A 27,349-nucleotide genomic window follows, 5' to 3' on the forward strand; every position below is an offset into this window, starting at 1 on the left:
TTTTAAAAACATTTGAAAATCTTAGTCCCCAAACATGCAGTGCAATCAGTGTAATTTGTGTATTGACACTTATAAATCATTTCTTTATAGTAAATCTAACACATACAACTAACTGTGAGGCTCAAATAGTGCTGCTTATTTGTTTTAATTCCATTTTTTAATATACAGTTAAGGTTGATTAAAATGTGAAATAAAGACATTAAATATTAGTTTATTAAAATTGCAATCGCAAGGAATTGCATTCCTTTTTTCCAAATAAAAAAATTCTTAAAATTACTAAAAGAATTGTTAATGAACCTTTAAAGAACAGTTCTGGTGTTTTGGATAAGAAATGAATGAAAGTTGTCTGTAGTTAAAAGGCTGTACCATGGGGAATATTTTCCTTGATCTTCTGAGATAAAGGCGTCTATTGTGCTAGCCATACTGTAATTATCAGAACTTCTGTTTCCATCCCAGTCCTAAAAACAGCACTGCTGAATCCTTAAATTGAAAAACACTTCTTTCACGGGCAGTAAACTGAGGCAGGAAGGCATCAAGACACATCCAAATCCAATGTTTGCACAACATCCTGCCTGCAAAGACCTGCCTATACTTCATTTGGTTAACTGTTGAAGGCAGCATAAATCTTTCAGAAGCAATGATATCCCATAAACAAGGGTGTTGGTATGGTTGTAATCAAAATGGCATTTGACAGAATGGTTAAAAGAGGTAAATAAAAGTGTATTTGTCACTTTAGATAAAAGTGTGTGCCAAATGCATGAATGTAAACCTATGGTTCTATTTCTACCAGAAATTAAACATCGAGTACATTAAATATTTACTCAGTTGTCTTTAAAGCTCATTTTAATGTGTTCTATATTATTAAACATTACGTTACTTCGCCTTGGACCATCCGATTTTCAGTAGATAAAATTTATAATGAAATCTCTGATCATTTCAGTCTAAATTTTGGCAGATTCAGCATTGATTTTGTCACACCATGTAATCTATGAAACCCAATAGCAATCCCACAACCACACACCATGTGTAAGTGCGGCAAACAGGGAATTTATATCCTTTTTAACCCTAAGGATCTGAGAGATTGTAGAAAATGGTCATGTTTTTGGTGCAAATACAAAACAAAACTGTCAAACATTATAATAAGACCACAGAGATTAAAATAATAAAACCTTTAATGTTCTGTGTGAGGTTTGCAGTAGTGATTTGACCACAGATAATCTGCACTGTGAGTATCTCTGCATGCACTGAGTGAGCAGTTGTTCTGTGCATGTAATTATTTTCCAGTAGAGTAATGTTAGGGCATTTCTATGATGCATATGAACATTTTCTGTTGCATGCTCTTATATAACATGTTTTTATGATGCTCATTTGTGATGATCTTTTGGGAAGCTTATGGATTTTGCACCCACTGGAAGCCTTCTGCACTTCAGACATTTAGTAAATATCATCTATATCGCTTTTGAAAAATACTCAACTTGGTTACCATTCATTTAACACCCTGTGCATCGGAAGTATTTCACCCGTAAGACCTCAGTCGATTAAAAAAGCTAATGCATTACAGTATATCAGTGCAAACTAAATGTCTAAGTAATCAAAGCAAGGCTATGCCGTACTCATCTGTGCTTATGTAACACAAAACACAATTTAAAAACATCTGCCAGTATTTCTAATAATCCAGGTCAATTTCTAGCTCTGTGTTGCAATAATAGAACAAGTACATTTCTGTTCTCGAAACAATGAAGTCGTAAATACTAGTTTCCCTCAATAAATCCTAATTTTAATAAGTTCACTATTGGTCATAAGTGTTAAACTTAACTTGTTATGCATTGTTTGTGCAGTACTTGAGTATATACCATGGTAACACCAAAACTTTGCTGGAACCACCATGGTGATATCAAATGCAGGAAATTACTGCAAAGCCTCTCTGAACTTTTTAAATCTTTGCCATATTCTTTTATTTTTATGTCTATTTTGTGCTCAGGAAATTATTTTGTTTTGATGATTTCCTGTTGTTTTTTCCTCAATAGCTTTGGAACAATTATTTTCACCTGATTGTTGCCTTCCTTACCCACAAGTCCTTGCAGCTGGAGTCTTTCTCGCTCGAGAAGCGCAACAAGATTCTCAACAAGTGAGTGAGAGACCTGTGGGTACATTGTTTCTCTAGTGTTCAAGTGTTGGTTTTTGTTCATTTTATTTGAAGGGCTGACATCTTAAATTGAGTTTCTAAAAATGTAAACAGGTACGGAGACATGCGGAAAAGCATCGGCTTCAAGCTGAGAGATATGTGGTACAACCTTGGTAAAAGCTTTTTCTCGTGCTTCTTATCTGTTATAAAAAGTGACCCCAATTACAAAAGTGGTCGAATGTAAAGAAATATTTTTACAGAATGTCCTAAAACTGCTTTTTATAGAGTAAAATCACTACTGTAGTCTCTGTCTTTGACGGCTGAGACAGAGTTCATATTTTATTTCTTTTGAAGGAATTTTGGCTGTTTTGTGATGTCAGTGGATGTTTATGTCACTTTCAGGCCAACAGAAGATGAAGTTCATCCCTACGATGGTGGGGCCGATCCTGGAAGCCACGTTAGTGCCGGAGCCTGAGCTGAGGAAAGCCATCATCCCCATCTTCTTTGACATGATGCAGTGCGAACACCATTTCAGCACCAACCACACCTTTCAGAAGGTGAGGCCTGTTTCTGTGCCAGCATCATTTTCAGAAGTTCAGATTTAAAACCTGCAGAAGTCATCCACCTAGGCAACTTATTAAGGCATCATAATGCTGTCAACAATGCTGGTATTGGTCAAAAATAAAGAATACATTGTGACAGGTTTTTTCACATTTTTAAATATTAAATATAAATCTTATATTTTATTCAATGCAGAAGTATCTATTTATTAAAATACATATTCATTTAAAAAAAATGGATATCATTCATTTTGTTAACCTTAGTTTTATGTTTTAGGTTTGATGAAGTAAAATGATTTTTTTTTTACAGTAGTTTTTAAAATGTATTTTATTTTTATTTTTTAATTTGAAGTTCGATTTTAGGCTAATGTACTGATGAGGGTCCATGTCTGTTAAGATGTTGCCTATGTAGGCTTCTATATGATGGTCAGAAAGTTTGATGAAGCATTTATGTTCTTTGCAGTTTGAGAATGAGTTAATCACAAAACTAGACCAGGAAGTTGAAGGAGGCTGCGGTGATGAACAATACAAGATTTTGCTGGAGAAAACGTGAGATTTTCCTCTCTTCTTACCATGTGATGCCTCTCATATATTATACATATTTTTATTGCTTTGTACTTAGAAAAGTAAGTTTTAGGATTGATTACATCACTGTCAGTTGCCTGTTGACTAGATCTTCTGTAAAAGGGTGAGCTGTTTATGCCCATTGCTTAGATGTGGACATGTTTGCATTTGTGTCACTGTCTATATGCTATTTAATGTAAAATATTGCAAATGAATGCCAGTGTCTCTTCCCTTCTGCTGTAGCACTTTAAAACATTTACAAAACTAGTACATTTGTGTTCCTCTTAAAAAGGTTTAGTATTTTTGCCCCATGTGACATCTGTACATTGTATTTTCATACTTTCTCAACACACACATATATTTTCTTAATTTGTAAAATACTATATAGTAAATTTCTTCTTTGTGCATTCAAATTATCTTTGACTTAATTTGAGGTTTTAGTATTTTGAAGTTTCGTGTTTTGATAAAATATGTTTTGGTAAAAATGTTCTGCTTATTTGCAGATTAATGCTTATTAAATATTTGCACTAAACTAAAAACTAGAACATCTTTTTTATTTTTAAGTACATAAAAAAATCAAATGCTTTTATACTGACTAGAATAAAAAATTACAACTTTTTATTTTTTTAAGAAACATTAACAAACAAACGCTTCAATACTTTTACTGAAGTAAACATGAAAATGTAATTATTAATACTTTATACTGGAGTAAAATTTTATGAGGGTATCTGTATTTAATTTGTGTACTTTGTTCACCACATGCTGTGTGTGTTGTGTCCAGGCTGTTGGAGCGCTGTCGACGGCACCGCTATCTGTCTCAGTCTGGTGAAGCATTGGCTCTTCTTTTAAGTAGTCTGCTGGAGAACCTGTTGGCTTACCGCACCATCACCCATGATGAGAGCCCGGAGCTCCGCATGATCTGCACCGTCAACGTCCTGGTGAGAAGCAGACCCTGTGAACTCAAACACAGCTGCAGTATTTATAAATATTCCTTATTATGTGCTCAACCTGCTGAAAAGACCAGCAAGGATCCAGTAAGGGATAAAAGTTGTTTAGATACTTTTATGAAATCACATCTCTGTATCTTCTCTCTCATGTCCACAGAACTTTTACAAAGAAAAAAAGAGGGAGGATATTTATATCCGGTAAGTGTTTTTGATGATCAAATGTTATTGTCTTTGTTGATAGCACAAATATGAATCTGATGCATGCATCTATACATCTTGTGGTCTTTCATTAGGTATTTGTACAAGCTACGTGATCTACATCTAGACTGTGAGAACTACACAGAGGCTGCCTACACCCTGCTGCTCCATGCTGAACTGCTGGAGGTATGGACTGTTATTATTAACTGCAGATTTGGGTTAAGGTTACATAGAGACATCTAGGGATAGATAGTGTGTAGGTTAAGGCTGGAATGCTCTACATGACTTTTGTCCAGGTTTTTGCCCCAAATTATAGTCAAAGGAAGTCGACACTAGTTGTTCAAAGTCAGAGCCAGTCTGCAGATTTGAGTTGCCAGATTGTGAAGAAAATCATGTAGTGTATGAGAGTCCCAGACACCGATTTTATTAGCTTCAGACTAGTGGTCGACCAATATATTTTTTTTGGACTGCCGATATCCTGGAAAGCAGGGTGACTGATAGCCGATATAAATTTATTTGAATAAATATTTAAGTAATTTGACAATGAATTAAAAAATAAATGTGTAAAATAAACATGCTTATACTTAAGTTGACAAAGTATTTTCACAAAAAAATAAATATTTAATAAAAATATAATTAAAAAGGAAGTAACAGATTTGTTTGTGTGCATTGGGAATCATATTTTTCAAATAAAGTCAGGGTAACACTCATTTTACATACAGCACACAGAGAAAATGACATGAATACACTGGGCAAATGCATAAAGCGCAGCGTAATTTGAAATCAGGAGTTTAAAGTTTAAAGCATTTAATTCACACGGACTGACCATCACACAGAGAACACGCAATAATGCTGGATAAAAATGCAAAAGATCTCACAGCTGGATTTGACTAAGTTTGCATGGTTTGTGAAATTGTTTAAATGATACAAATGTGTATTTGCATAATGCTGATGGCAAATGATGAAGTATTATAATGTTTGCCTTTCTATTACTAATAATATCAATGAGCATTGAGAATAGCTGGATGGCTGAAATGTCTGCTCTTGCTCTAATAAAATAATTGATTGATTCTTTTTGTTAAAGACTTTGTCTAGTTTTTCAGAGTGCGAACCATCAACAGTCTCTTCTATTACTAATAATATAAAAGGAGTCGTTATAATACTTTTGTCTACATTAAATCCTTTAACCTTTCTATCTTATTATTAGACAGACTTCTATCCATATTAGAACTGTTAACGACGACAGCAAACAAGAGGGAGAATGTGAGCTGCCTTTCTCAGAACCGTCATAATAAAAGTCATGCGAGCCATCAAAATATAAGTCGAACACATCGGCCAAGCAGAAAAACTTATTGGCCGATGCCGATATATGAAAAATGCCAGATATCGGCCAAATATATGGCGATATATCGGTCAACCGCTACTTCAGACTATGAATTTATTCAGACAGAGGATATCAAACATGAATCAATTTTAGAACACATTGTTTTCATTTGTCATGCATCTCTTTGCAACAAAGTGCACGTTTCTGCAAGTTTGTTGTGATCGGAACAACTTCATAGTCTGGTAGTGTGTGATCCTCAGTCATTTAGTGTGTGATGACCTTTTTTTCCTCTACGACGATCTACAAAGTTGGCAAGTGTATGATGCCTATTGTTTTATCTGTACACATTTTAAAAAGTCGTCAAGTGTACTCCAGCCTTTAGATAGAGATATCTAAGTTTTGACATCTAGGAAGAAGGGTGACTAATGGCCGTTATAATGCCGATATCGTTTATAATACATTGACGGTCAAAATTTAAGAGACATTTATTCTTTACAGCTGTTTTTCCGTTTATTAATGAAGTCATCAAAATAGAAATAACTCAAATGGGAGTATAAGAAGTATGTAGTGACCAAAGAATTAGGCCATTTAAACTTATTTAAATAAAATAAAAAATAAAAAATCTTATATTTGACACTTTTTTGAAAGTGTCCATTCTTTGAGTTGCTTTTTATTCATTATCTGTTGTCCATATTTATTGGAATTTTTTTTAATTTATATGTACTTTTGTAACAAAACATATGTTGGCACAATTCATATTTTTAGATGTAAATGAAAGTCAGTCATTATCCTCCTAATCTATATATAAGCCAAACATTAAACTCGTATTATTCTAAATTAACTTAGTCTGCTTGCATTTGAATATCTGCGCTGAAAATCCTGTTGCCCTTGCAGCATGTTCCTTGAAGTTGCAACACAGTTTGGTGATTATGAGATCAGTGAGATTAGCATGGCTGAATTTTGCAATCTCTTTCTAGTGGTCCGACAAGCCATGTGCGCCCCACCTGATCCCATGGGACGGAACTCAGAGGTGGACGCAACAAGAGCTAAAGGAAAGACTTTTTCAGGAGATAATGTGCAGTCTGGACAAGGGCAAAGTATGTATATAGCTTGTACATCTAATTTAAAGACTTTTACATGCCATTTACTCACAGTTTTTAGGGTAGTACAACTGTAAAGAACAGATTTTAACTACACTATCTTTCAGAAGTTTGGGCTTTGTAAAATTATTGAATGTTTTTGAAAGAAGTCTGTTGTTCTCACCAACGCTGCATTTATTTGGTTAAATGAAATAAAGAGTAAAATAAATAAATATTATCACAATTGTTTTCTATTTTAATTTAAGTAATTTTAAGTAATTTATTTCTGTGGTTTGTGCTGAATTTTCAGCATCATTCCTCCAGTCTTCAGTGTCACATCAAGTTAACTTAAAGAACAATAAGAAACTTCGCCTTGGCAACTAGATGAAAAAAAAAGTTGTTTCAGATAATGTATTTGGTTTTGAACACTATAAAAGAGACTCCCAATACAATAATTGATAACACATTTTTTTTGCGTTCAACACGCGTTCTTATTCATTATGCAGACTCTGAGCTTGTTTGTTTGTTCTTTTGTCCACAGATGTGGGAGAAGGCCATCGAGATGGCCAAACAGCTTGTTAAACTTCACGAAAACCAAATGTTTGATTTCATAGAGCTCAGTCAACTGCTGGTGAGACAGACGTGTCAGAATTCCCCATTGTTTTTTGTTAATGTGGTCTGAAGGTTATGCCACAGACAAACCTCCCAGAGCTTCTGTCAGAGCAGGAGATGCTCTGTGATGTACAAATATTTTAGTGAGACAAGACTTGAGCTCGTCTCGATTCACACACTTCATATTTATTCACATTTTAGGTTGGTAACTCATAACCCTGTCTGCTGGGTAGCAGCGTCACTCTGCACAGGAAATAAACATAGCAATTTTGAAGCAAGAGGAGGAAGGAAACTGGTGCGATTACAACTACTGTAGCAGATACACACTCTCCTCTCAGTTCTGCCCTTGGCTCATTGAAGTTGGCAGCTGACTTCAATTAGATCTGAGAAGTTTGCTTTTGGTGCTGATGAATTGGGTGGACAACTGCTTTCAACTTTTCCATGTTCTTTGGTTCATAAAATGTACAGTAAAAACTACCATACCTTAAAGGGATAGTTCATCCAAAAATGGAAATTGTATCATTTACTAACCCTCATGTTGCTTCGAAATTCTATTTTGATTCTTCTGTCGAAGACACAAGATATTTTGAAGATTGTTGCTAACCAAACAATCTCCTTGGTATTTTTTCCAAAATGTCTTTTTTTTATGTTCCACTGAGGAAATGGGTAGACTGTCCCTTTAAATATTTTCAAAAGCAGGTATTCTGTCATCATTTACTCATCCTTATGTCATTCCTAATTATTCAGATTGAATTTTTTTCTTTATTGATGGAGCAAAAATTTGATATTTAGTAGAATGTCCAAGGCAGCACAAGTGACAAAAAACAGTATTATGCATAAAGAGGCATAAGACCGCACAATCACTTCTTTATTTACCAATGTTTCGACACAATGGCTTTGTCAAGGTATCCAAAAGGTGTTGGGCCGAAACGTTGGTAAATAATCACCTGCAAGTGAGTGTGCGATCTTATGCCTCTTTATGCTACTTTGATGTCTTCTGACCAGCACCTCAGATGGTGTGCATATGCATGCTTATTTTACTAAAAAACAGCCTTAAACCATACATGATGTAAGAGTTGTTTTAGTATTATTTGCAGTATTTATTAATATTTTTCATTATTTTTCAATTTCATTTTATTTGATATCTGTATTTTTTATTTTATTTGATATTGGACCTTATATTTTTTTTATATGTTCAGTTTTCATTGTAATTTTAGTTTGTTAGTAATTTTATGTGCTTTTGTCATTTTTATTAGTTTTGTTTCATATAGCTTAACTTAATGTGTACCTCACTTGCAGTCATTTTAGTACTTCAGTTTAAACTTATTAATTTCAGTTAGTTGCACATGCAGCAACTCTAATGTTTAAACATTTCAATATTATAATTTCGGGTTTATTTAAATTGCTGAAAAGATGTTTAATAGTTTTAGTTATCAAAAGCAATACTGTCGTATAGTACATACATTTTTTATTTACTAATTAAACCCTGAAAACTCTCCAGTATAACTCCTATTTATGTTGGCATATATTGAAACAGATTTGAGAGCTGCAGTGAAGGAATCACAGTTTCAATGCCATATATAACAACAAAAGAGCCACATGGTCACAGAGGTCAAAATCAGAGTGCCACATTTACACAGAAGCTTTCTAGAAAATTAAGGTGAATCATCTACATTTATGAATAAATACATAGGACTAAATAACAGGCTCTTGTGGGACCTAGCAATGGGTGAAAGGATTCACAGAATCTCAAGAGCATTCAAAATGATTGGCAATAATTGCAAATCTTCAGGGTTGCCAAAATTAAGTGTTACGTGCTATCCAAGGCATTATTTTCAGAGTTGGAAGAACAATTTCAACAGTTTGAATATTTTTAATGACCAAGACCTTGATTATTATTAACCTTTTAAAATAACTTGCTAAAAGGATCATAATTGTTGGTCTTTCCAAGTGAAGGAGCAGGGGTTAAGTGCTTTGATCAAAGCACTATGGAGGCAGATAAAAGTAATAGAAGTTGACTGAAGCTTTTGTGTTAGCAGGATTATGTGCAATAGGGGTCAAACAAGTAATGCATTTGTCAATTAATGAGCAGTTTTTGGAACTATCAGATATGGTTGAATATTGGCAGTGGGTATAATGGTGGGTATTTAGATTTACTTCACATTAAGCTGCTGTATGACTTCATAGGAATTGCAATGAAGTTCACAAGCATTATGAACTTATTCACCTTCATTGCATGAATAAAAGCATCGTGAATACATGTAAATCTCGTGTCCTATGGGTTTGAAATGACATGAGGGTGAGCAAATGATGACAGTGTTTTCGTTTTTTGGCCGAACTCTTCCTTTTATGCTTGACTTTTTAAATGCCTCAACTACAAATTCAAGTGAACAAATCCCAGTTGTTTTTGTACACAGAAACAGCAGGCGCAGTATTATGAGAACATCATGCACGCAATGAGACCCCAGCCGGAATATTTCGCAGTGGGATACTATGGACAGGGTTTTCCATCCTTCCTCAGGGTGAGTGAATTTTACATTTTTAATGACTTTAATGAAACTGGAGAGCTTTTTCTCCATTTAGTCCACAAATGTATCATTTTTTTGTTGTTTATGTGGTGTGAAATCTGTAAACTATGGATTAAATGGTGACACAAACATGCTGTCGGGTCGATGTTTGGCATTTCAGCGTCAAGCATTGCCAATGGAAAACAGATATTTTGATTACAGCTCTTTCCAAAGAGCTCTCTGAGTAATTGGGTTTTAAGAAGAAAATACTACTTTTTGTTTTGACAGTCAGGGGTTTGGAAACCCTGGCGTTACATTTACAGATACAAAAAACCCCTTAGATGTCTAATGAAATGAAAGGCTGTCTGCAATTATCATTGATGTGCATGCAAGATATCAAGCCATGGATGTCACTCGAGTAGAGGAAGAAGCTGAAAGCTAAAAGTTGCAGCAGATCATGTGGCCATTCATACTGCCTTCATCAATGTTTACTCAACTTATTCTGCCTGTTCCAAACAGAACAAAATGTTCATTTACCGTGGTAAAGAGTATGAGTGGCTGGAGGACTTCAGCTTGAAGCTGATGTCTCAGTTTCCCAATGCAGTGAAGATGACCATCACATCGCCCCCTGGTGACAACATCTGTAACTCACCCGGTCAGCGTATCCTTTACTCTTTAGCAAAATAGTAGAATATTTGGATTAATTTATTTTTTATACATTTTTTTTATGTTTAATGTTTTAATGTATGATTAAATACATGAACATTCAAAAATGTTGGGTGAATTTAAAATAAATTAATGATTTTATTCATATAAAGACAAGACATTTATAAAAATATTTTTTTTCATTAAAGAATCCTGAAAGAATGAATCGTTTCACATATTTTCCACAAAAATATGAAGTGGCAAACCTGTTTGCAACATTAATAATATGAAGAAATGTTTATTAAGCAGCAAATCAGCATATTAGAATGATTTCTGAAGGATCATGTGACACTGAAGACTGGAGTAATTCAGCTTTGCATCACAAGAATAAATTACATTTTAAAATATATTCAAATAGAAAACAACTATATTTCAAATTGTAATATTTCATAATATAACTATATATATATATATATATATATATATATATATATATATACAGTACAGATCAAAAGTTTGGACACACCTTCTCATTCAAAGAGTTTTCTTTATTTTCATGACTATGAAAATTGTAGATTCAAACTGAAGGCATCAAAACTATGAATTAACACATGTGGAATTATATATGGAATTATATACATAACAAAAAAGTGTGAAACAACTGAAAATATGTCATATTGTAGGTTCTTCAAAGTAGCCACCTTTTGCTTTGATTACTGCTTTGCACACTCTTGGCATTCTCTTGATGAGCTTCAAGAGGTAGTCACCTGAAATGGTCTTCCAACAGTCTTGAAGGAGTTCCCCGAGAGATGTTTAGCACTTGTTGGCCCTTTTGCCTTCTGTCTGCGGTCCAGCTCACCCCTAAACCATCTCGTTTGGGTTCATATATATATATATATATTTATTTATTTATATATATTTATATTTTTTTACTGTATTTTGATCATATAAATGCAGCCTTGGTAAGCATGAAACCTTTATCAAAAACATAAAAAATCTTACCGTCCCCATAATTTTTAATTGTGCACATTTGTGATATTTTAGAATGTCTGAATGTCATTGCATTGGGTTAAAGAATATCAAAGCAAGTGTCCTTTATTTTATTTATTTCACAGAAATGTTTAGTTGCTGCTTGCCTTGATATTTTGTAGAGCTGAAACAACTAATCAATTTAATCGATTAAAATCGATTATTAAAATAGTTGTCAACTAATTTAGTCATCGAGAGTTGCTAAATAACTTTTATTTGCCATAAGCGGCTCATTTCGTGCATATTTCAAATCTGCGGTGACCAAAGTGTGGCAGTAATGAGCCACCGGAGGTTTTACTCGTTTTATGTCACGTGCTTCCCGAACAGCGTCTCTGCAGCATTCAGCGGGATGTGGGAGTACTTTACTTTGAGCCTTCAAAAAAGAAGAGTAACCTGTAAACTCTGCACTACTGAACTGTTTAAGGGGTCGTTCACATATCGCGACTTTTGCGTGCTCAAATTCGTTATTTCCAATGTAGGCACGCGGTATGTGCGCTCATAATGGAAGCGACGCGGACGCGAGCCGCCCGTTTTTCCAGGCGCGTCCGCACCGCATAGAGTTAAAAACATCTCAACTTTTCAGAGAGCCGCAAGCGCACCGCGGGTCATGTGACAAGAACTAACCAATCAGCTTCATCCTTTCTCGTAACAACCATAGACATCATAAATATGATGTCTATGGTAACAACGCTGAAAGCTCAGCCAAGATGAAGGAACAGCTGATCATAGTTGTATATGGATTGCCATTTTGAAATAAATTTAGTAGCAGAGCTACTGCAAGCGATTTTTTGAGCTGCAAATCCATTTATCCTTTACTGAAATTTCCGCGTCTTCATGGAGAAAGCACGTCATGGTTGCTTAGCAAAGGCAGACGCCTCAGGGGTGCAACTGCCCGAGCGCTTTGGAAAGAAAGAGAAAGCGGCGCGCCTAGCGTTTTCCACGCGTTTTTAGGGGCGATATGTGAACGGCCCCTAAGACTTTTATTTGTGCAGATTCTCCAGTACAATGTTGTTTGCAAATGTTTAGTCGTAAAAGCTGATAACATTGCTTTTTAACAGTTAACATTTAAAGCTTTACAAACATGCTCTGTGATCAGTTTGTCGTTTACCAGTTCATAATTCAGTCTTGCAGCTTAATTATGACTGAATGAGAGAGGTAAATGTTTAAATATTTCAAATGCACTTTTTTTTCTAAGTATTCACTGCTCTTTTTCACACAGCAGGTATTTTGTGTGTGTTCAATTTTTTTTTTCTGGACAACCTTCTGATGGATTTTACTTTAAAATGTGAGTTCCATTCAGGTTTCATGCCATTGGCACTTTTTTCGAAGGATTGTTTACAATTTCACAGCATAAGCTATAAAGCTGTTTCCCAGTAAATTATAAAATGCAATGTACTGCAATTTTATTCTGTTTTATCCTTATTCTTCGTGAAAATATGTTCTGAAAGATTCCTTAATAAGCTTTGTTCGGGATGTTAAACTACTTTAGGAGCTCTAAGGACTGCCATGGTGAAAACATTATTTGAAATCTCCTTGTGAAATTTGCTAGAGTATGGGTCAGTGTTTTGATTGCAGAAGAGTTCGAAAAAGGATTACTAACACATAATAAAACAACTCCAGGTATATTTTTGATGAGGATATGACAATGCAAAATGGTTAAAATCTCTTAAAAATCTATGCTGAATGATAAATACCCTTTATTTATAATTTACTTGGGGAAAAATGGGCAAAACTAAAATATAAGTTCATAAAACGATTAATCGATTAATCGTAAAAATTATCGACAGATTAATCGATTATCAAAATAATCGTTAGTTGCAGCCCTAATATTTTGTTATATAATGCAATTTTACTCTTTTATCGCCACTGTACATTTAAAATCACCTTTTTTCTGTTAAATGATGCAGTGAAGTTTTTGTATCAAGTACTCATTAAAATACTTGCTTTAGCTGACCTCCTGACCCCAAACTTGTGAATGGTATTGTTGGTGCTTCAAATTAAACAAGCATTGCATCCAAATGCTTTTTGGGGCCAAATTACAGAAATGTGAACCGTTTTCTACCCTTAATTAATTTTTCACAGATATTCAGTGTTTTATGGTGAAGCCTGTCCTAAACTTACCTTCACAGTTCAAGGACAAGGAGCTTCCTGAACAAATCCTCAAGTATGAATCCACACACTTGTCATGATTCACATCTCTTATAAATAATGCTCTTGTAGATCCTCTGTTGTTTTCTCAGTTATTACAGGACAAACGAGGTGGAAAAGTTCCAATATTCAAGACCATTCAGGAAAGGAGAAAAAGATCCTGACAATGAGTTTGCTGTGAGTTATGATTTATTGTATTGTATTATTGTTGGTGACTTCACCTTCGGTTGGAAAAACTTACTATTACAACCCTCTACATTGCGAGTAAATCACTTGCATATGCGACTAAATCTTCACTCTGGCGACTAAATTATGTATAATATTAGCCAATGGATTAGCCAATAGCACAGATATATATTAATTCGCCGAACACTCTCTGACGGAGCGCTTCAGAGTTTCACTCTCCATCATGCGATCTGTGATATTTTTCAGTACATCTCAATGGATGCACAGCGTACCTGTGTTTGTGTATTTGGTGTACCTTAAACTCATTGCTTTCTCTCACATGCGCAATGTGAGAAATAGAGAGAGCGAGCGTGCGAGTCTTACATATCATGCGGAGTTGATGCGTTACATGTAAACAATGTTCTTTGTAGTATTTTCCTGTCAAAATAACGGAGGTCCTTTTAGATTTTTTTTCTTCAGTTTTAAAAACTGCCGGAATTATAATATTATAATGCTTGACTGACTGATGTTAAGTATGTACTTTAAGGTATTTAAAAAGCTGTGCCATTTTCAAAACATATGCCAATGGCGATTCAATTGCCAAGGTGTCCGTAGAGGGTTGTATTATGATCTTTTCAGTCAAGGTCCTTTCAAAGGTTTCTAAGTATCTAAGAGGTAAATAGTAACCAGGGACAAAATAAAAAGATTGTCAAGCCCTGATGATAATGATTTCGATAACTCTTTTAAAGGAAAGTGGACACACGCTAACACTGAAATATCACTTTTATTGGCAATAAAATTGAATGCTGTTGTGACCATTTCACTAGAGCCTGTAATTCAGCCATATATAATTATTCATTAATGGAGATGATTAACCTTCAGCTCCTGGAACCCCTCGGTGTAAATGTGGCTCTCTGTCTTTGACCTCACAGACCATGTGGATCGAAAGGACCACCTATATCACAGCATACCGCTTCCCAGGAATCCTCAAGTGGTTTGAAGTGAAATCCATGTCGGTGGTGAGTTACTCGTCCTAAAGACATCATGACATCAAATGAATCCCTTTCACTTTCCTCACAAATGTATCTTATTGTGCTCATTTTATTAGTGCATGTTACTGTCTTTGTAATCTTTCATCATAAGAATATATTTTAAAATGTAATTTATTCCTGTGATCAGAGCAGAATTTTCAGCATCATTACTCCAGTCTTCAGTCACATGAATCTTCAGAAATCATTCTAATATGCTGATTTGCTGCTTATTAAACACACAATATAGGTCTTTTATAACTCTCACAATGTCTTTACTGTTACTTTTGATCAGTTTAAATGCATCTTTGCTGAATAAAAGTATTAATAAAAAAAGGTAGTGTATGATCATAAAATAGTTTTTATAATCATAATCCACTGGAATGTTGTTACTTGTTTGTAGGAAGAGATCAGCCCTTTGGACAACGCCATAGAAACAATGGAGCTGACCAATGAGAAGCTGAGTAATCTGGTGCAGCACCAGGCGTGTGACCGCTCTCTTCCTGTGCACCCCCTCTCTATGATGCTCAATGGAATCGTGGACCCAGCTGTCATGGGTGGCTTTTCCAACTACGAGAAGGTTAGACTTTCTTTTCTTTCTGCTGTTTCTATTAATTTTTAACCAAAAGAAGTCCACCTGTGTTAATACTGACTGAATCAGTCAGATGTGCTCCACAGTTCCTCTGTACTTCTTCTCCTGGTCAAATATGAAAAATGAATGCATTCCTCGAAGCTTTAGCTCTGCTGGAGGACTGGCTGATATTAATTGAGATCTTTGTTTCTCCCCTCAGGCGTTTTTCACAGAGGCCTACATGAAGAAGAACCCGGACCACCTGGAACGCATTGAAGTCTTAAAACACCTGATTGCATTGCAGGTGACACTTCTGCAGATCTGTATCGTGTTGAAACATTTAAACAATGCATAATACTGTATATCCACATAGGTGTAGGAGATATGACTAAGATTTTATACCATGGTAACTATATCACAAAAAAAAGGCTTATGCACTATTGTTCAAATGTTTGTGGTCAGTAAGATTTTCAAATGTTTTTAAAAGAAGTCTCTCATGCTCACCATATAATATCAAAGATACTGTAAAACAGTTATACTGTTATACTTAAAATAACAGTTCCCTTTCAATACTTCACTCGTACTGTGTCGAAGACGCTTATGGGGAAAAACTCATTTTTTCTCCTGAACTGAAGCCTTATTCAATCACGCAGTGAAACTGCACGGCTATTGGTTTGTGCAGTGTTATTAAAACAAACCAATGGCTCGGCAGCGGTGCTGCACGAACCTATGGCAGCGAAGCCTGCCAAAGCCAGACCAACGTCCCTCTGCTGCCGCGAGTGATCTGGTCATGTTTGGAGGGACTGAGGAGGAACTGCTAGAGGACAGCATGTCTCTAGCTGCTTCAGCTGCTGAGGAGCTGTCGGGCTCGCCGGACCCCGCCCCCTCGATGTTATCTGAACCCAGCTGCACGAAACAAGGGATGGACGCCGAACTTATCCGCGTTCTCTCCAGGGCAGTAGATGAGCTGGGTCTGGAATGGTCTCCTCCAGAGGAATCATCTCGTAGCCGTCTGGATGAATGGTTTCTGCCAGGGCGCTAGCAAGCCCCTCGTCAGAGAACCGCCCCGTTCTTCCTGGAGGTCCACGACGAGCTTACAAAATCATGGCGCGCCCCCTACTCGGCGTGCTTGCGTACTTCATCTTCATCTGCCCTCACCTCGATTGACGGCGCTGGACGAGTCTGCGGCCGTGCATATCTGCCCGCCCACGGCTATTGGATGGAAAGCCAAGGCCAACCATCCGTCCAAACCCTGCCGTACGATGTCGGCACTCGCCGGGCGTGCTTATCCATGGCAGTGCTACAAGTCTTCCAGGCCGCCGCCACTGATGAGTCTGGCCCGGATGTCGCCACGCTCAGGGAGCTGAGAAGTGCAACGGACTTGGCACTGCGTGCTACCAAGAGCACTGCACAGGCTATAGGGCGCTCGATGGCTAACCTGGTTGACCTGGAGCGCCACTTGTGGCTTAACCTCACGGAGATCAAGGATGCTGACAGAGCCCAGTTCCTGGATGCGCCGATCTCCCGAGCGGCCTCTTCGGTCCAGCTGAATGCTTCACGGAGGCACAGAAGTCATCCCAGGCGATGCGACACTTCTTGCCAAAATGTGCTTCATCTGCCACTGCCAGTCGCCCCAGACATGTGCCGACTCGTCAGCCTCCCAAGCAAGCGCCCACTGCTACTGGCGCTGCCCAGCCTGTGGAATCCGAGCCCCGACACAGTTCTCGCTCGGCCACCAGACGGTTTCAGTTCCCTAAACGCATGGGACCCCGGCCCAAGGTAGTGCTGGACCCCGTGCCGCCGCCGTCATCCTGATCTACAGGCAAGGAAGAGGAGGGAGCTAAGTCTCGCTGCGGTAGGACCACCCCCCAAACTGCCCCGTGTGTTTTGCCGTCCAGATTGGGTCATGGGAATAATAAAACAGGGCTATTCCCTTCAGTTCATACGACGACCACCACGCTTTCGCGGGGTGGTCACCACTTTGGTGCACACGAGAACGCTCACTTTCTTCGTGCCGAAGTAGAAAATCTGCTGGTGAAGGGAGCTATAGAAGGTGTTCCCCCAGCGCACCTCGACTCAGGGTTTTACAGCCGTTACTTCTAGTTCCCAAGAAGGATGGCGGGCTGCGCCCCATCCTCGATTCAAGACATCTGAACCGTGCCCTCATAAGACGGCGCTTCAGAATGATCACGTTGAAACAAATCCTCTCACAAATACGCTCAGGGGATTGGTTCTTTTCGCTGGATCTGAAAGACGCTTACTTTCACATCCAGATTCACGGACGTCTGAATATCAAGGTGAGTCAGGACTGCATTCGGCCCTGACCCCTTGGAGGAACATGCAATGGATGGAACCGGGTGCCCCGCTTGATATGGTTTGCAGAAGGAAAGTGATCTCCACAGACGCATCCAACAAGGGATGGGGCACGCTGTGCGATTGGAAACCCGCTTTCGGCCGATGGTAGAAAGAGGAGAGCAGGCTTCACATCAACTGCCTCGAGATGATTGCAGTTCAACGAGCCTGCCAGAGCTTCCTGTCAGACCTAAAAAGCCACCACGTGCTCTTACATAAATCACCAAGGTGTTCTGTCATTGACGTGTCTCTTAAGACTAACGTCACGACTGCTGGAATGGACCCAGAGCACGGGACTCCCTGAGCGCGTGCTAAATACAATTTCGCAGGCTAGAGCTCCGTCTACACGACACCTCTATGCCTCCAAATGGTCTGTGTTCTCCACATGGTGCTGGACCATGGCGAAAACCCGACCTCCTGTGACGTATCAGTGATACTGTCATTTTTACAAGAGCTCTTGGAGAAGGGACAATCCCCCTCCACGCTCAAGGTCTACGTACTTGCCCTTGCCTGTACTTGTGTCACACGCCCTTATAGCAGGCCAGTTGGTGGGCAGAAATGACTTAGTTGTCCGGTTTATGAGAGGTGCCAGAAGGCTTCATCCGCCTTGCCCTCCCACTGTCCCTTCATGGGACCTGCCCACGGTACTGAGAGCCCTTAAGAGGGCCCCCTTTGAACCGCTACAGTCCATAGGCCTTAAGGCCCTGTCGCTAAAGACCGCTCTGCTGTTGGCACTAGCGTCTGTTAAGCGTGTTGGTGATTTGCAAGCACTCTCGATAAGCCCTAATTGCCTAGAATTCGGGCCTAATGACTCGAAGGTCGTCCTGAAACCAAGGCATGGCTATGTACCAAAGGTGCTCTCCACACCTTTCAGAGCACAAGTGGTCACTCTCTCTGCATTACAAAACACAGAGGATGATTGAGAGCTGAATCTGCTTTGCCCAGTGAGGGCACTAAAAGTCTACATAAAGCGTTCTGCGCCGATAAGGCGATCAGAGCAGCTCTTCATATGCTTTGGAAACCATGCCAGAGGGTTGGCGGTCTCAAAGCAAAGGCTTTCGAAGTGGATTGTGGACGCAATCCAGCAAGCCTACTCTTCTTTGGGCCTGCAAAGCCCAATTGGAGTAAGAGCCTATTCGAGGAGAGCAGTGTCTTCGTCCTGGGTATAGTCTAGTGGTGTGACTATCGCAGAAATTTGTGCGCCGGCTGGTTGGAACTCGCCGTCCACATTTGCTAGACGTCCCAGCACTTCATGCTAGGGTACTTTCTGTGTAAAGGTCACCTTTTTGTTCCTCATTTGCATGCTCTTGGCCATTCTTTGCCCAAGACTTAAACTCTGCTCGTATGCACTCGGTCCCTTTGGTACTGAGGCGGTACGAACACGGGATGATCAGGCTCGGCCAGACGTAACCTCATTGAGCTTATTCTGCTCCTAGTTGCTATTGTCATATCTTGGTATCACAGATCAAGTATGATTGCATTGGTCGTCCCCCCTTCTTAGCATGGCGTGATTGAACTGGGTTCCCATAAGCGTCTTCGACGCAGTACGAGTGAAGTATTGAAAGGGAACGTACTCAGTTATTAACGTAACCTCGGTTCCCTGAAATACGGGAACGAGTACTGCGTTCCTTGCCATGCTAAAAGGCTGCACGACTCAGTCGTCGCTTCAGTCGAAGTAACCTGAAATCCTGTGGCGAAGCGGCCAATATATAGCCAGATCCCCCAACCATTTTGGGCTTTGGTGGGCTTCGCTGCCATAGGTTTGTGCAGCACCGCTGCCGAGCCATTGGTTTGTTTTAATAACACTGCACGAACCAATGGCCGTGCAGTTTCACTGCGTGAATAAGGCTTCATTTCAGGAGAAAAAAGGAGTTTTTCCCCATAAGCGTCTTCGACACAGTACTCGTTCCCGTATTTCAGGGAACTGAGGTTACGTTAGTAACCGAGTACGTTTACTATTTTAAAGCTGTATTTTCAGCATCATTACTCCAGTCTTCAGTGTCACATGATCCTTTAGAAATCATTCTAATATGCTGATTTGCTGCTCAAGAAACATTGATTATTATCGATATTGAAAACAGTTATGCTGCTTAATATTAAAAGTATACATTTCTTTCAAATAAAATAAATAAATAAAAAATCTTACTGACCCAAACTTTTGAACATTAGTGGAAATTAAACAACCAATGAATTAAATATTTTAATAATAGGTCATTTGATTGTTCTTTTTGTATCTGAGATGCAAAGCAAAAGATTATTCATAACAAAAAGTAATTTTTTTTATTTAATTTAAATCAAAAAGTTTATTAGCTTTAAAACCATACAGTATATACTCTTTTTTTTTTTTTTTTTTTTACATTTTATCGGGTACACTTTGGCTAGTACTGGGTTGGACCCAGTTTTGCCTTCAGAACTGCCTAAATTCTTTGTTGCATAGATTCAACAAGGTGCTGAAAACATTTCTCTGAGATTTTGGTTCATATTAATATTATAGCATCACTGGCATGGCATGATGTGAGTCTCCTGTTCACCACATCCCAGAGGTGCTCTGTTGGATTGAGATCTGGTGACTGTGGAGGCCATTTCAGTATAGTGAACTCATTGTCACGTTCAAGAAAGCAGTTTGTGATGATTTAAACTTTGTTTCATGGCATATTTTCCTGCTGGAAGTAGTCCTCACAAGATGGGTCCACTGTGGTCATTAAGGGATGGACATGGTCAGCAACAATACTCAGGCTGTGGCATTTAATCGATGCTCAATTAATACTAAGATGCTGAAAATGTGCCAAGAAAACATTCCTCACACTATTACACCACCAGCAGCCTGAACCATTCATACAAGGCAATATGGATCCATGTTTTTATGTTGTTCAGCCAAATTCTGATCCTACTATCACAGCAGAAAAGACTCATGAGATCATCAAGGCAATTTCACTCACAGAACTGCCTCTCACTGTACTGTATATCTTCTCTCTCTCACTATTTTTTTTTTTTTTTTACCATTCTCTGTAAGCCCTAGAGATGGTTGTGCATTCCAATCCCAGTAGAACATCAGTTTCTGAAATACTCAGACCAGCCTGTCTTGCACCCATAACCATGCCACATTCAAAGTCACTTAAATCTCATTTCTGGTTTGCACTTCAGAAAATTGTCTTGACCTTGTTGCTGCCATGTGATTGGCTGAGGTGTGCCAAATAAAGCGGCTAGTGAATGCACTGTATGCGCTAATGCAGAGTTGGCCAAATTAACCTTTAACACATTATATCTGCAAATATATTTATTGCAAAATCTCTTGATGCAGTCATACTGTTACACTGTATGTTTTGTCATACTGAAATCAGGCTTTGTAAAAGCATCAAAGTCCTAAATTCAGTTGAGTGTTACATTTTTAATGTTCAAAAAGCTTTAATGTCTTTTCCGTCTCAGGTCCCGCTGCTTGATGAGGGGATTCGGATCCACGGGGAGAAATCCACAGAACAGCTCAAACCACTTCACAACAGACTCGTCACGTGCTTCCAGGACCTGCGTGCTAAAGTGGAGAAACTCTATGGTGTCATTACTCTTGTGAGTCTGACAGATTCGACTCTATAATCAAGAGATCTGTGAGATCCAGACTGAGGGGATGCAGTTTAAGGTCTGAGGAAAAGATTCATTCGTGATTTTGTCTCACCGTTTCTTTGAAGGAGTTTTGAAAATAGCTAAGACAACACAAGTTTCATTGTCGTGAGATTGTAGACTACATGAGGGAGGACTCTTGTCTGTGTGTTAGGTTTCTGCTACACTTGCAGGTTCATTTGGTCCCCACAACATAGTAAAGCCTGCACTTTTTAGTCTTTTCATTAAGATGTTTTTCTTTGTGTATGACACAAGTGTGGTCCACTAAAGGGATAATATCTTAAAGGTAAAGCATGTCATTGTTTTGATGTTAAAATCTTTCTCCTATCCCAGTTTATATGCAGAGACAACTATAAGCGGTTCTTATTAGATGGCACACAACTCACCCCTTAATTTTGGACATAAATGAATGAATAACTATTAAAATCAGACTTGTTGTGCAGAAGCATTGCAGTGCTTAACTTGGTCATTTTTACTAATCAAAAACCCCATATACTAACACTACAGTTCAACAGTTTTTAAGATTTTTAAATGTCTCTAAAGGAGTTTCTTACATTTACCAAGGCTGCATTTATTTAATTAAAATCTAGTAAAAACTTTAATATTGTGAAATATAATTACAGTTTAAAATATCTGGTTTCTATTTCAGTATATTTTAAAATGTAGTTTTCCCTGTGATGCACAGCTGAATTTTCAGCATCATTACTCCAGTCTTTAGTGTCACGTGTTCAGAAACCATTCTAATTTACTGATCAAGAGTAATTTATTTTTATTATTAGTGTTAAAAACAGTTATGCTGTTTAATTTTTTTTTTTTTTTTTGGAAACTGATACATTTTTTGTTCAGGATTCTGAACAAGAAAAATATTTTGTAACATAAATGTCTTTACTGTCTTTACTTTTATCAATATGATGCATCGTTGCTGAATGAAAATATTATGTTCTATAATAAAAAATCTTACTGGGTGGGGCAGATATTTCATCTTTAATGGGAAGACTAAATAATTCTAAACTTGCATTTATAAATGCTTGACTTTGAGTTAAACTGTTTGAATTTAAGTACAGTAGAATTCAATGAGAGCCATGTGATGCTTTAACAAGAAATGTGTTTGTGCTTGTGTATTTCCAGCCCTGCTCTCTTACAGAGAAGAAAAAGAGTCGCGTCGGGTCGGTGGTGATGCCGTACATCATGTCCTCCACACTCAGACGGATGTCCACCATCTCAAACGCCTCCTCTGGACACTCCACCGGCTCAGGATCCTCCGATGGAAACTCCTCCAGACCTGCTTCCCAGGAGTCAGTATCCACTGCATCCTCTTCTCTCATTTCTAGAAATAAACTCCCTTGTTTTCAGCATCGCATTGAGGGCTCATTTGCCACAGTACAGTGTTGATGTGGTCATGGAAAGGTCACAGAATGAATCAGTTTCCCATGTAATTAGCTTTCTGCTAGTGGACAAACAAGACATTAATCCGTTTAACCTCCGTGTTTAATTGGCTCTTGTAGGTGCTGGATAAGTGGATTCTCATTAAACAAGTGCTAAATTACCATTAACTCTGCAATACTATGGGGGAAAAAATCTGAGTAAATGACAACCTTTAACCAGTTGTCAATGATTAGGCTGGTTTCCCTCGAGTATTTGCAGTTGAAATTATTCCAAATTAGGCATGTTTAACTAGTCTAACATTAGCCTTGGTTTTTTTGTAATTTTTATTTTATTTTTTTGCTGCAAAGTCATTATTGTGATTGAGAGATGCCTAGTGGGAAAGAACATGGAGAGTTCAGTTTCTGTTTTTCTTTTCCTCTCATCTTGTGCATCGTTTGACGCCATCCGAGTATGTGCTTTGATTACTGAGAAAACATTCTTGTTAATTAATTAAGTTAAATTATGACTAAATTTCTAAATTCATTAGGATGACTAAATTCTTAATTCTTAATTAAGACAAAATAATATATTTATGACTAAGTTTATGAAAATTCTGAGAAAAAAAAATTAAGAGACCCTAAAGTTAAAACACAATTAGGAGTGAAAATTCTGTATTTTGATTACAGCCTCTTTACAACTGACATTAACTTGTTTTCTATTCAGATAGTATCTAGGATTTTTTTGCATATCTTACATATTGCATAAGCTTCTATACTAGGTAAATGACCAAAATTGCTGAAACATTTCTTTTAGAGATCTATCTAATATATCTATTGAATATCTTGTATTAGCCTCTCTCTCTCTCTCTCTCTCTCTCTCTCTCTATATATATATATATATACATACACACACACACACACACACACATATATATAATAATTTATAATATTATATGGTGTTTATTTTTGGTGTTTTTTTTATTTAGGCAAAATATCATTTATTATGTCATTTATCTGTTATTGCAAATTAACAACGTCATTCGGAAATTCAAAAGTAAGTACATTGCGATGGATTCAAAAAACAATAAGTGCTAAAATGTGCTGCTCAGACTGACATAATTGTAAAGGTTTAGACTAAAATTCATTAAAAAAAATTGTCCTTGAGAAGGCTTTAGAAAATCTTATTGCTTCCTCCTTTGCATGGTAAAATATATAAAAAGATGGCAACAGTAGTTTGTGCTTTTCTATTGTAACTTTTCTGTGATTGCCAAAAGCTGCAGTGGTACTCAAAGCATTTATCTTTTAATTGTCATGTTTCCATTTATGTTTGAAAAACCTCTTTTGTTCACTGACCTTCCTTTTATGTCAGTGTTTCTTAAGTTAGCGGTGCCATTTTTAGCAGATGTGTTCTTATTGAAATGCTAATCAAGCGTGTATATCATTTAAATAAGTAGCCATTACCAAGACAGGCAGCTAAGTGAATGAGACACAGATCTCAGAAGAATCTATTGAAATTTTATATCAGGTTTCACTTTGGAGGTTCCCACTTCTGAGTCACTCAACCCACGAGTGGCTTACTTACAGTATAGTTCCTTCACATTAAAAGATTGTAATGTAGACACGTGCATTTTCTGTAAACCTACTTTGAAACAGTTGTGCATTGCAAAAATATTTTAAGGAAAGTGTTTATCTTAAAGCAAATGTGTTGCTTGACCAGAATGTTGTCGTTTTCATCTGATTGTCTTTTTTTCTCTCAGCTCGCTGCTCTCCCGTGTGAGCGACAGCAGGGTTTCGGTTCTGTCTCGCTCGGAGGAAGATAATCGGATAAGTATAAAGAACAGGAAAGAATGGAGTATGAGCAAGTCTCAGGTCTTACTGGAGCGACCCGCTGACAGCGACGAGGTGCCTTTTATTTATTTCCTCTGTTCATGGCTGTGACCATACTCTGATGCTAACTTCTGTCTGATGTTGAGTTGTCTCATTTCATAGTGAAATTGAAGGATTGAGTGGAATAAATCATAGGAGAGAACATTTTTAATGTGGACTAATTTAATATTTGGAGATATGATTCATTTTATACGCTGTCTGTGTGGTGGCAGATTCCTCCAGAGAAGCAGCCAAGGCCTAAAAGTCTGACGCTAGGAGATCGGAGGCTCACGCTGTCGCCGTTTCATGGAGAATCATCCAGTTTGAGTTTACACAACCCTGTCGGCCCTCTGCCTGCCTCACCGCACACACCACGCAGCTCCAGTGAGTGCACAATTACACATCCGACACGAACCCAGATTGTTTTTTTGACATGAGCTATGGTTTTTCTTTACCATGGTGAATGAATATGGTAATGCTACCATCACTGTACCATAGTGCTACAGTACTTTTTCTTTAAAATAATATTGCTTTTAATATATGCTTCCATTCAATAGCTTGGGGTTGGTTTTTGAAAGAAGTCTCTTGTGCTCATTAACGCTGCATTTGTGACAATGTAACAATCATTACCGTCGCTTTTGATCAATTTGAATGCATCTTTGCTGAATAAAAGTGTCAATTTATTTAAAACAAAAAATCGTAGTGAAATTATTGATTACTAAAAGTTAAACTAAAATTAAAATGAAAACCGAATAAATAAAAACCTAGTTCAAAATATCAATAAATATTATATAAATAATACAAAAATAACATCGTTTTATACACACACACACACACACACACACACACACACACACACACACACACACACACACACACACACACACACACACAAAAACATACAAATAATTATTATTTTTTATTTTTTGTGATTTTGTGACACTGATCCTGCACACAGCACATCTGTATAAACACTATTAAACCTCATATTGATCATTGTCCCGCAGGTTACACGTGTCTCCCAAGCGAGAGTGACTTCAGCTCATTGGACATCATGAACACCCCTCCACCAATGCCACCCAAAAAACACCCTCACGAGAGTGAGAGCATCTATAACTCCACCTCTGACGTAAGACACAGCATGCACAGTCTGCACTAGGAAAATAGCTCAATTATTGGCAGTAAATTTACTATTTCCTTTGTACATTTATCTGTATTTTGATCTAAAAATTTTAACCAAATATAAATGATATAGAAAGCTAAAATGCTTTTCGTCTTACACCTGTAGTTCACGCCGCCTTTACCGACGAAAGCTGAAAACAAGCCTCCACCGCCGCCACCCAAAACACGCAAGTCCATGTTTCCCACCAATGAGAGCAATCCACAGTAAAGCCAGTCCAGTTCTCCAGAATCCAGAAGCAGACACCCGCGGTACTGTCTCTCAGATAATTGCGTGCTGTGAAAAAAAAACCCCCTACTTAAATGTACTTGTTCCTCTTTTAAAGGGGTCCTATTATGCTCTTTTACAAGGTCTTGATTTTGTTTTGGGGGTGTACTAGAACAGGCTCTCATACTAGGTTAGTCAAAAAACACATTATTTTTCACATATTTAACATTATGACAATACCTCTCTCCCTAGTCTGGCATGAACAGCTCGAATAGTTCCTGTATCAAATGAAGGCCCGCCTTCTGGAATTGGAGATGTGCTGTGATTGGTTAGCTGGGCCAGTGTGTGCTTTGATTGGTTAGCTGAGGCCCGTGTGTGCTTTGATTGGTTAGCTGGGCCAGTGTGTGTTGTGATTGACAACACTCGGCGCCTGGTTGGGAAATGCCCTGCCTCTTACTAAAGCTTCCTGCTGCGAGCTTCAGTGTAAATATTGCGTTAAAATCAAATCAATTTGAGCGCAATTTAAACCCGGTGATTGTAACCACTCTAAGCTCATCTGTCCTGAGAACACTAGCACGTCTCCGACATCGTGATAACACTCGTTGTCTTCTCTAGTGCAGCTCATCCAGGTCTCATCCCATTCGTTGTAGTTTTTGAAAAGTGATTTCTGTTAAATAAAATATCTCTTTTTGAATTGGACTTTGAGCTTTGTAACTTTGCAGATCTTTTTTTATGCTCAAACAGCAACATTACAGACTAACTAAAGTTGAAAAAGTGAAAAAGCATAATAGCACCCCTTTAAAAAATTCTGAGCTGAGATATTGTTTGTTATGGTTTTTTTCTGATTAAACCTGTTTATAATTTATTTTTGGTAGCAAAACAGCAGATTCATCCTGATAAAGCATTATTATTATTTTTTTTGGAAATGGACCTCCAGTGTGTATTTATTCAGAACTGCTGGGCAGGAACGTGACTGTTGGTTGGTTGGTTTGTTTAAAGTTTAAATCAGCCTCACATCCACTGGATTAGTTTATCTCAACCTGTATCTGTGCCATATAAATAGAGATATTTAAAGTTAATGAATCTGTTCACAAATTCACTTTGCACATTGCTCATAGTTGTCAGGTTGCATGTTCACGCAGTTAAAACTTTTGTATTTGGACCTCTAGCACAGTTAGCATTACTTCTCCCTTTAAGCAAGAAAAGACTCTTGATAGTGTTATTTTTTTCCTCACTCCACAGAACAATATTTGTAATAAAAAT

General features: G+C 37.7%; 1 protein-coding gene and 1 long non-coding RNA gene across 2 annotated transcripts in view; one reads left to right on the forward strand and one right to left on the reverse strand.

The window, feature by feature from the left end:
- The window catches only part of dock5 (dedicator of cytokinesis 5), a 54,789-nt gene extending 28,348 nt beyond the window's left edge, over nucleotides 1–26,441 (forward strand). Inside the window, exons 30-52 of the mRNA XM_059523325.1 lie at nucleotides 2,028–2,128; nucleotides 2,240–2,298; nucleotides 2,528–2,682; nucleotides 3,149–3,234; nucleotides 4,031–4,187; nucleotides 4,354–4,394; nucleotides 4,490–4,580; nucleotides 6,696–6,815; nucleotides 7,339–7,428; nucleotides 9,827–9,931; nucleotides 10,436–10,577; nucleotides 13,673–13,754; nucleotides 13,831–13,915; nucleotides 14,836–14,922; nucleotides 15,335–15,511; nucleotides 15,723–15,806; nucleotides 21,281–21,418; nucleotides 22,598–22,764; nucleotides 24,591–24,735; nucleotides 24,933–25,083; nucleotides 25,707–25,828; nucleotides 25,988–26,251; nucleotides 26,282–26,441. Of these exons, the coding sequence (XP_059379308.1) occupies nucleotides 2,028–2,128; nucleotides 2,240–2,298; nucleotides 2,528–2,682; nucleotides 3,149–3,234; nucleotides 4,031–4,187; nucleotides 4,354–4,394; nucleotides 4,490–4,580; nucleotides 6,696–6,815; nucleotides 7,339–7,428; nucleotides 9,827–9,931; nucleotides 10,436–10,577; nucleotides 13,673–13,754; nucleotides 13,831–13,915; nucleotides 14,836–14,922; nucleotides 15,335–15,511; nucleotides 15,723–15,806; nucleotides 21,281–21,418; nucleotides 22,598–22,764; nucleotides 24,591–24,735; nucleotides 24,933–25,083; nucleotides 25,707–25,828; nucleotides 25,988–26,089 (2,487 nt within the window). The 3' untranslated portion in view covers nucleotides 26,090–26,251; nucleotides 26,282–26,441. The remainder of the gene's footprint in view (nucleotides 1–2,027; nucleotides 2,129–2,239; nucleotides 2,299–2,527; nucleotides 2,683–3,148; nucleotides 3,235–4,030; nucleotides 4,188–4,353; nucleotides 4,395–4,489; nucleotides 4,581–6,695; nucleotides 6,816–7,338; nucleotides 7,429–9,826; nucleotides 9,932–10,435; nucleotides 10,578–13,672; nucleotides 13,755–13,830; nucleotides 13,916–14,835; nucleotides 14,923–15,334; nucleotides 15,512–15,722; nucleotides 15,807–21,280; nucleotides 21,419–22,597; nucleotides 22,765–24,590; nucleotides 24,736–24,932; nucleotides 25,084–25,706; nucleotides 25,829–25,987; nucleotides 26,252–26,281) is intronic.
- On the reverse strand, nucleotides 26,274–26,602 carry LOC132114931 (uncharacterized). Its single transcript, XR_009425379.1, has 2 exons — nucleotides 26,508–26,602; nucleotides 26,274–26,448 (listed from the first exon to the last, which is right to left on the reverse strand). It is a non-coding gene; the product is annotated as an uncharacterized LOC132114931 (long non-coding RNA).
- Nucleotides 26,603–27,349: the final 747 nt, after the last annotated feature.

Source organism: Carassius carassius, chromosome 34 (assembly GCF_963082965.1).
Source record: "Carassius carassius chromosome 34, fCarCar2.1, whole genome shotgun sequence".
Classification (NCBI taxonomy): Eukaryota; Metazoa; Chordata; class Actinopteri; order Cypriniformes; family Cyprinidae; genus Carassius; species Carassius carassius.